The 10459-nt window shown below is 34.6% G+C and overlaps 1 protein-coding gene across 1 annotated transcript; it reads right to left on the bottom strand.

Annotated features, from left to right (window-relative positions):
* Positions 1-3603: 3603 nt before the first annotated feature.
* Positions 3604-10459, bottom strand: LOC127966315 (SLAM family member 7). The gene is made up of 7 exons (XM_052567222.1): positions 9955-10459; positions 9011-9319; positions 8400-8660; positions 8142-8252; positions 6629-6675; positions 6100-6156; positions 3604-5927 (listed from the first exon to the last, which is right to left on the bottom strand). Exons 1-7 carry the CDS (start codon positions 10007-10009, stop codon positions 5754-5756), a joined length of 1014 nt encoding a protein of 337 aa, XP_052423182.1. The 5' UTR covers positions 10010-10459; the 3' UTR covers positions 3604-5753.

Raw genomic sequence — 10459 nt, 5'->3', positions numbered from 1 at the left:
ACACCCCAAACAGTTGGTGGCGGTAATGCACCAAATTGGTATGCCAACCGCCAATAAAAGAAGAAGAAGCACACCTGTTCAAATGTTTTAATGACTGAGGACACACACGGTTGTTCTCCCAACATTCAGCTCACCTTTTGACCCGCTTCGGCCATAAGGTCATGATATTGAGAACATGATAGTGGCCCTTATTTCTTCAGAATCTTGTCCTCTTCTACCTCTTCCTCTGTTTTACCTCTGTATTCTTCCACCACACATACTTACTTCTTCCATGCTGTTCACCCTGTTTGTACCTTGTTGTTCTTAAATTACCAGAGTGTGTAACACTGTGTTGTGTTGTGCTCTGTCTGTATGCTTCTCAGATGAAGCTTAATGAGATGCACTCTGAGCTATTTTAAGGAACTGGTGGATTATTGGATGATCGAATGCTTTACATTCCCCTTCATTAGTGAAAATCAGAATTCACCTCTGCAATTCAACAATTCAGGACAAAAATGTCTAAGAGAAGTGTATAGAAAATTTGCTTGACAGTTTATGACAACTACTATTCTGCATTTAATGACTTAATGAATTAATACCTAGATGTTTTGGGGAGTAAGACTTGGGAGAATTCAGCAGAGAACCATACATTTTGATCAACATGGCATTTGATAATGTAAGAAACAGATAAAACGTGTACATAATCAGTTGCATTTGTAATTTGTTCAAATGATGAGCAATTGCTTTTGAGGTGCACAAGTAAGTAGATAACTTGGAGGTTGAATAAGAATTTTAGTCGTGATCTGAGAAATGCCCCAAAGCGACTAAGAAAAACTTCAAATATAATTAATAGAATATAAAATAAAAAGATGTTTGCTGTACCTTCTTTCCTCTATATAAAAATATAATATAATATAAAGTAATATAATGCAATGTAATGTCATATAATATAATTATATAATAAATGAAGGAATATAATGTAATGTAATATAATTAATATAATATATAATGTAATATAAAATAATATAATATTATATAACATAAAGAGAATGTTTGCTTGTTTGCTGTAAGTGAATGTGTTGCTCTGGTTACAGACGCGCGTGCTCTGGGTGGGGGAGGGGCCTGGCTGCGCTGTCAGGGAAATGGCAGGACGCAAAGTTGGAGAAAACACTTAAAACAAATAACATCACTTATAAAAGCAAGCGAATCTGCCTGTTTTCACATATTTTAATTGCTTGTATATTTTTATTGAATAAACTCAGATGTATATCACCACACCCACAATAACAGATTTAAACAGTTGCCCCTCCGCTTTTGGAAGGAAATATGTTACTTTTCAAATTCACATGATGTACGTGTCTGTCCCTTCCCGCGTCAAACTCGTTCCTACAGCATTAATATCCGATGTAAGTGCTGTAGTCATGGTGACGCGGGGCAGCGCGATCTTTACACACGCACACGGAGCAGACTCTGATGCGAGAGAAAAACGCGAGGATTAAAAGTTGTAAAACATGCTAATATGAATCGCGAGAGCTCCTGCTGCTCAATGCATATTGGTCTAATCTTATTTAATACTAATTATTGGGAATTTATCTGTAATTTAATGTGGATTATCTGTCAATTCATTCACAATCAACATGTTTTTTGCCTCCGCCATCTTTATTGATGACGTATTGGCCTCTGATTGGTCAGATCACCAAGTCCCGCTCCCATAGCGGCTTCCTGCGCTCTGATTGGCCAGAATCCCCAAAGTGTGTATCTTTTCCGGAAGTGCAGTACTCCTAGAGGGCGCTGTGTTATACACACTTTAGTGGGGGGGCATACACACTTCAGGTACACAAATCAATTAAAAGTGATTTTTTGGGACAAGTGAGATTTTAAGCCTGGAAACCATTTTAGAGCATGCTGAATGCCACTGTATAGTCAAACAAATGAGGACATACAAAATGTCCTCAATTTTTTGGGTGGTCCTCAGTTTACTGGTGTGTATTCTGGTGAATGTACCCAAAAGTGATATAAGTAAGTGCACACACACACACACACACACACACACACACACACACACACACACACACACACACACACCTTGTACTCTCTGATGTTCGCTCTGCTCGGCGCCCCTGTGGATTGAAAAACGCGCTGAATCCGTGCAGACTCAGATAAGGGGAGGAGCCGGAACTTGATGCAGCTTGCCACCGTCTCAAATGAGTTTTTAAAGGGGACTGAAGCGATCACTAATTAATTAATCAAATAATTTTTTAGGGGGGCTGGGCATAAGTTTAGGGGGGCTGAAGCCCCCCTAAAAAGGGCCTAGCGACGCCCCTGCTGCTAACAGTTCAAGTCCAGGAATCCTTCTGGTGACTAACTAACAGTTGTTGTGAAACGGCAAACACATCAGTGCAGTTGTATGATAGTCTACTATTATAGCACCGGATCGCCCTACTGCCTAAAACATAGACAACAAAAGGATAAACCCGACTTCCTGTGTAAATCCTGTGACCCATGACTGGTTCAAACTTACAGAAATGTTTTCTTTAGTTAAACCTGGAATGCACATTAAATCATGGTTCCCAGCTACAAAAATCACATTTCAAATTCATCTGAGAAGATTTAAATTTAAAGCTCCAGTATGCGATTTTTGACCTCAAGAGAGCGCATTTCCAACAATAACAAAGGCGAAGCTTGATGACGCTATGAAGCATGTGACGATGGGAGATGTCTTTTTTAATGCATTTTCACCATAGCAATGTATCTAAATTAGATAAACGAATCATGATCTTGGATGAGGTAATTTATTCGTTTTTGTATTAGCTGTATATCTGATTGTATTATTTTATGTCTTCATAATTAATGAACTGCAAGGAACGTGAAATCTTATACTATATTATCCCGTTACAATTTACAGCTATTTGTTAAATGATTTGTTGGGTTAATGTTGTGCAGTGTTACGTGTTTATGGTTAATGCCGTGTTGTTTAACGTGCTCAAATCAATCGTTCTAAAAGTAAATTTGAACGAACATTTGCAAGTAATGATTAAATATATTTTTAACAACACATATCCAATTGTATTTATTTGTACTGCCATAATCTCGGTCACCACACGTGATAAAAATCCTTACCTTAGTACAAAGAGCAATATAACTTTGTTTATAAGTGCTATTATTGACAGTTGCATGTGTTGCAGGGAAACACAGATACATCCTCACTGGAATTATCAAATCCAGATGAGACCTGGACCATCTTTACTGTAACTATTACGTTACTTGTACAATAACAAAATAAATAATTGATTTGCTTACCTGTCTATCAATACACTCGCGAAAGCAGAGTCTCTGTCAAGTCCAAGATTTTCACGCAGCTCTCTCCATCTCGTAAACGCCTGGCCAATATTTATCCTGGTTTTATTCCTCCGTTTGTCACACAGTCTGCGTGTATCCGAATATGGAAGCTTACGTTTTACTGGCACTTCAATACTCGCCAAAGAGTAATCGTGATCCATAACAACGACAACCAAACCATACGCGTGGCTATAACATAACCACCACTTCCGCATTTAACCATGTGATATTCCACTGTGGTGGAACATCACATGGTCTACACCGGAAACAAAGTATAGAGCGGACATTACGTCACTGAGAGGCGACATTTCTTTTCCGGGATGGCCAGTTATTTAAAATCGGAATTTCTCTGAAATAAAAAATCTTTGGAGACTTTTGAGATATTGTAAGTACACAACTGGAGGAAATATATCACACTGTGCAAGTTATTTTCGGAAATTTTATTACAAAATTCCTACATATTGGAGCTTTAATCCAACCATGTTATTTTTAAAGACAGCAGATGAAACTCACATATAACACATCTAGTCTTTTGTATTCATCAAAAAAGACAAAAACATATATACAGAAACACTGAAAATGAATACAAATTATGTAAAAAAAAAAAATGTTTTGAATATGCAGTAGATTGGCTAATGCAGAAAATAATATATAATACAGAAATAAAAGTGAACATAAAAGGGAGAGAGTGAGTGTAAGTTGAATGTGTGAGGCTTCTGGGTCATTAGATTCCAGTTATTTGTATATATTTTTTCTTTCTTTTTTTCTCTACACCTCATGAAGGTGCTTGCTTGATATTTGATATTTCAAGCTGGTTGTTTTCCTCATTGTTTTAATGTACTGTCACAAACACATTGGTTTGTCTCGCAGTTTACAGTTTAATACACTTGAGCTGTTATTCTCGCACATTCAAAGAAAAGAGTTTACTTACAAAATAAAGTGGATTACATGCTTCAGAGAATTCATAAAAACCCCACTTAAGCAACAAAAAACGACATGTGAATAACTTAATATATGAACATTTTCTCAATAAAATTCTATTTAAAAATCAACCATATTACATTTATAGTTATAACTGTCAAATAATCAAATTATATATACATTTACAGTATATTGTATTTGTAATTTTTCTACTGTTTGGCTATTAAAGTGACTGATCAACCAAACTCTTGTTTCACTATCATTTCACTTGGTTTATCAGCTACAAATCAGGAATGTTTCAAAGAGTCTGTGTGCTGTTGACTCGATAATGTCTTGATTCTGTTCAATATGAAGAAAATACTTCAGAATATTTAATTACTATCATAGAGAATATCCCACTCAAAAGATTGACTTTGCTTTAGAAAGTAAGGTCCCCAGAACACACATTTATGTTTCTGATTCCAACATAAAAAACACTCAATGTATTAAACCTATGTGGTTTATTCGCACATGCATTTTGATGGATCTACAGTCATGTTCATCAGAAAACTAGTTCAATTTGGTCCCATCTCAATAATCTTCACCTGAGAATGCTGAGAATATCCAGTGTTGAGTGCCAGAGTTTGTTTAAAAGGCTATCTCTGGAAACAGTATTTCCAAGACTAATCCAAGAATCAACAAAAGTACAATTTAAGTAAGATTTAAGTAAAAAAATAAAATAAATAAACATAAAATAGACTTGTTCGTCATGTGACACACAGAAGCCACAACAGCATATTGGCAAATTCTTATTAAGCATTATTTATTTGATTGGCCATTGCATTCATAAGCTCAGCAGAATCTTGTGTGATTGGTTATAATGCACAGTGCTGTAAAAACGTGTCTGTGTCTGGCTCAAGTAAGAGTACTTAGATAAGTAAGGGAAAAAATACCCATATTTAAATATCCTCCCAAAATATGAGAATATAAGTCACACTTTTTTTCATAGTTTGGCTGGTCCTGCGACTTATAGTAAGGTGCGACTTATTTATCAAAATTAATTTGACATGAACCGAGAGAAATGAACTAAAAATGAATCAAGAGAAAACATTACCGTCTCCAGCCGCGAGAGGGCGCTCTATGCTGCTCAGTGCTCCTGTAGTCTACACTGAAGACATAGAGCGCCCTCTCGTAGCTGTAGATGGTAATGTTTTCTCTTGGTTCTAAATAAATGCGACTTATAGTCCAGTGTGACTTATATATGTTTTTTTTCCTCATCATGACGTATTTTTGGACTGATGCGACTTATATTCATGTGCGACTTATAGTCCGAAAAATACGGTAAATGTGTCGAAGTAAATGTAATTCGTTACTACCAAAGTACTTTTAGGCAAGTCATGCAACTCGGCTGCCATCTTGGCAAAAAGAAAATTACATTAATTCATTGTATATACAGAGAGAGAGAGTAGAAATGCCATTTTGGGATCAGATCTTGTGATACCTTCTTCATGTGAGAAATGGCCACAAGTTTTATTTTAAGTGTCACTGGTGGATATGACAGGTGGTTTCTTGTTTTGTTGTTTGAACACTGCTGAATATATTGTGTGGTCTGTTTCAGATTGGGTTGGTGTTTTTTGGTGTTGTCCTACTGTGCAGTAGGTTGTGCTGGGTTGTTTATCTCCCGTTTCTTCTTGTGTCTCGGCTTGAACCTAATGAAATACATATAGAAGAAGTATTTTTAAAATGCATTCCTGAACGCTTATGTTTAGCTGAACAAGTACTAAACTAAATAATTAAATAAAACATTCACAAACCTACAGTATATACAACAAGCATTTTATAAAATCAGAACCTGTTAACGATTAACTAGATTATTCTCACCCGGTCTGGAATGTCATAAGTATTGCAGTCACTGTTGAGTTTCTGCATTTCTTGAGCCTAAAATGTTTAAACAAAATGACTGTTTACTATGCTTTTATAATTGAATGAAATACTATTGTACTACTTTATCAACTACTATTTATTTTTTAGGCTAATTATTTTCACTGTGAGCCTGCATGACTCTTATCACATTAATGACAAACAAATTGATTATCTTTGCTGGTGACAAAAAGTAAACTTTAATCAGTTAAAATAATTAGTTTTAGTTGCAGAAGGGTTTATTCAGTATTGGTCATATCATTGTTTTCTTGAGAAGGTTTAATTATTAAATAAGCGTCTATAATAATGTGTCTAAATGTTTTCTGCTGTGATAATAATCACCACATGTCAGCAGATATATGTTTTGACATTTTTGGGAGCCAGTAATTTGTGTAGAGGAATGTTTTTGATGTCTAACATAGAACTATACCACATGACAACATATCAATAATGTCTGCAAGCTAATGATGAACAGTAGTTTGAAGCTTACCTCAACTTGAGCATAGACTGTATTACCTTCTACCTCCTCCTGAGCACCTGTGAGGTTTACAATGTACAGCACCATATCAACATCAATACTTCTCAAATAATAAAGAATATACTCATATATGCATCTAAAAAACGATTTATTTTATTAAATTAAATTTAGCATGCTGGTTAATATCACTGTAGGGTGCCTTTTAGTGTCCTGTACATAAATAACTCATTTACCATAATAACTTAAAAATTACTATGATAGTGTGTGTTGTATGAGGCTAAGCTTTTCTCAAAGCATTGCTTGGCTCTTTCAATACATTTTCTAGATTTTTGTTTTTTTCTGTGTAAGAGGACGCATGTTATTTTGCCATGTCCCATGCACTGCTCATTAAATTTGAATTAGAGTAGTTAAATCGTACAATTTAAAAATGTTGTTCTTCTATTAATATTTTATTAAATAAGAGATTACTCAATTTGAGTGTATTGATCTTTTGGTAATAGAAACAAAAATTTTATTTAATAAAAAATAAGAGTTTGTCCACTTTAGAGACATCAGGACAGGATTTTTGTCTCTTTAGTGGCGGGCGGCTGAGGTGAGTAAGTTGGTGACTTTTCAAAGGGAAATATTTTCTTCGTATAAGTTTGCTTTCTTGCTTTGCCAAAGCTTAGCATGTTCACCCTGTCAGCATAAAATATGCCGGAAGTGATCAGAATACAGTATTTTCAAATATGTAAGTTTGAGTAAACCAAATTCTCTTCAACTAGACTAACTATTTAGCTAGTCACAGTTTGTTGTAAGGTTGAAAGGCACTCTATGGTGATACTGACCCATGCGGTTTAGTAAGAACAGATTATATTTATTTATTTTTTATATTGGCTGACTGTTAATGCCGAACTGCTCTAAACTGATTTTCTTTTGTATTATGTACTCCGGCATCTGAGGCTTTCCTCATGTACTCAGTTGAAAACAGAAGTAGTGTAAACCATTTATGTTAGAAATGAAGATAATAATTACATTATTGGAAATCCTTTGTGTTTTATTTGTTTTGCTTTTACTAATTATTCTCAGGATTATAGAATGATTGTTCATTGTTCATTTTTTGCCACCAGCAAAGAACAAATATGTTTCTGTCCTCATCGTTGTTACAAAACATTGTGAGATTTAAACCTGAACAGGTTGAGTTGTATCGAGGTGAATACTGATAAAAAGTAAGGTTTAATAAAAAAAAAAAAAATAATAATGTACTGTATTTTAGGATGAACAGTGTTCTTAAATATATTTTATTGTTGGTTAATAACTGGTTGCTACTAAGAATGATCTGATCAGAGGATATTTTGTAGAGACGAGAATTATTAAAAGTGGAAGAACACCCCATTCTAAATTATTACAGTTAACTAAAACTGAAGAAATATCACCATCATTCTTTTTAATTATTTTACAAAAGCAGTAAAGTACTTAACTGATCAAATTGATGAACAGAAATGAGTTTTTCAAAGAGAATGTATGTGAGCCAATATGGACATACCTTTTTTATACTTGAAGCACACAGCGGCTGAAACACATAAAAGCAAAATGCACCCTGCCACCAAACCAACTGCTATACCCAGACGAGATGAATCACTCTTTGAGATTTCATCTGGAAAATGAGAAGTTTATAATTAAAAACTACAGTTGACAGTTCAGTTGTTCTGAGTTAACTTTACAGCAGTTAGACTGGATTTATTAAACCAAAATGAGATATTTGATTTGAGAATTAATGTGTGTGGTGGGGGGGGGGGGGTACCTTTATCATCACAGAGCTGTATAATATCTATTCTGTCTTGTTTCCAGCTGACAGGGTTGCTATGGTTACAGATGATGGATTCCTCACTGCAGTCCAGGGTGAGAGTGTGGATCTGTGATGTCACTTCCTGTGGAGAGCATCTGTTGTTCTGATAGCTGGAGTTAATCATGAGCTCATGAGCTCTGCATGTGAAGTTCACAGTACAGGAGTCACTGCTGGACCAGTTTGAGTTCACAGTCAGGACAGGAGCCTTAACAGCATCTGACAGAATATTCCACAAACATACATCAGAATAGTTGATCAACTGTGTTTAAAAAATCCTCAAACTTAATCATATTCAGAGTTTCTATTTGTATTCATTTGATTGTGTATTAAGAAGTTGCCTTTAATTACAACAGTGCTTTTGTCTTTAATTTGATAGGTACTAGACTAATACCAAAACTTTATTTTACCACATATAATATCTTTAAATCATCTGTGTGTAAAGCATGATTGGAAAATGTGATTAATTTCATCACTTGTGCTATATAATACCACACAGAGTAAAACATCAACATAATTAAGTTTTTTTTTTTTTATGAGCTGAACACACAAAGCAAATTCACACTCACCTATAACAGATACTCTGTATGAGACCAAATCTTTGTTTTTTGATCCACTTGTTCTTGCTGTGTAGACTCCACTGTCTGTCTTCTGCATGTTCTTCAGAGTCAGAGAGAAGGTTACATCATTGAAAACCACTCTGTCCTTGTAGGAATCATAAGGTTTTACTCTTTTGGAATCACTGTTATATTTAACTATACTCTCTGATTTATCATTCATCCACAATAAATCCTCAAACTCTGGTTTTTCTTGTGTCTGTATATCCAGTTGAACAGAATCTCCTGTCTGCACAAACACAGAGATCTCAGCACTGAACCCTGGGGAGAGAGAAAGATACTTGTTTTCTAAGTTTCTTTAGGATTATGATAATATAAGTTAATCTTGTATTACTTATACAATCAGACTCTTTTCACATTTCCTATTTTACACGATACACCGAGATATGTCTCTTTAAACAGCTTTGCTGTAAATATATGCTTTATGATATTATGTTAATTGTGAGTTTGGTGATCAGAACTGTCAAAACGTTTTATTATGACTTTACACACTTGAAAAAAACTCGCATTGCACTGCTTGCAACGGTGGTGAAAATAAAAGGTATTAAAAACTACTGTCAAATTAGGAAAAGTTCATCTCCATACTCTAACAAAATTACTAACAGATATTAGCACTAGCACTTTTATAAAAATAGAAAGTAAAAATCAAGGTTTTAAACAGCTGTTTTAGTAACTTAAAAAAAGACAGGACTATGTTTCTTTCAGAAAATTTTTACAAATTAAAAACTGATAATAATCAAAAACTGAGACTAGACTAAATTTTTGTAAAAAAGTAGCATCCTATAGTGAGTATTTCAGTAAATGATCAGTGAAAATGAACCATGCTTTTGGTGGTTCTCACTGTCACAATAACCATTAATAATCAATCGTTTGTATAATAAACATATATATTTTACCTGTTTTGGAGGTCTGAAGAAAAATAAGTAATACGAGTAGTTGATTCAATGACATCCTCCTAAAAAAGAAACAAAACTTAATAAAAAGAAACAAAACAAAATTACTGACGCCACATTGACTTAGTAGATAAGGAAGTTCAGTGTCGCACTGACGTAAAAAACAACTTCCTGCAGATCCTTCAGAGGTCCTCGCTTTTAATCAGAAATTAAACAAAATAATGGGAACTCAAGTGTAGAAACACATTGCAGTAACATCTCTCTATCTCATTATTAATGTGCAGGTGTTTGCATGTATTGTACCACACCAAACTAAAAGTGTTTAATTAACTTTTACACAACTTTTAAAGAAAAAGAGTGTTGCATACAACAACTTCACACTTCAACTTCCTTCCTTTCTCACAGCAAAAGCACAGGAATAATCCACTTCTGAATTCAGCAAAATACACTTTCTGACACTTTTTACACACGGCACATTTTGACACTAATATCAAGGTGCACAGAGAAC

The sequence above is a fragment of the Carassius gibelio genome, chromosome B10, assembly GCF_023724105.1.
Source record: "Carassius gibelio isolate Cgi1373 ecotype wild population from Czech Republic chromosome B10, carGib1.2-hapl.c, whole genome shotgun sequence".
In the NCBI taxonomy this organism is placed as follows: Eukaryota; Metazoa; Chordata; class Actinopteri; order Cypriniformes; family Cyprinidae; genus Carassius; species Carassius gibelio.
Note: the sequence above shows the minus strand (reverse complement) of the source record. Positions and strands in the feature narration are given on the sequence as shown.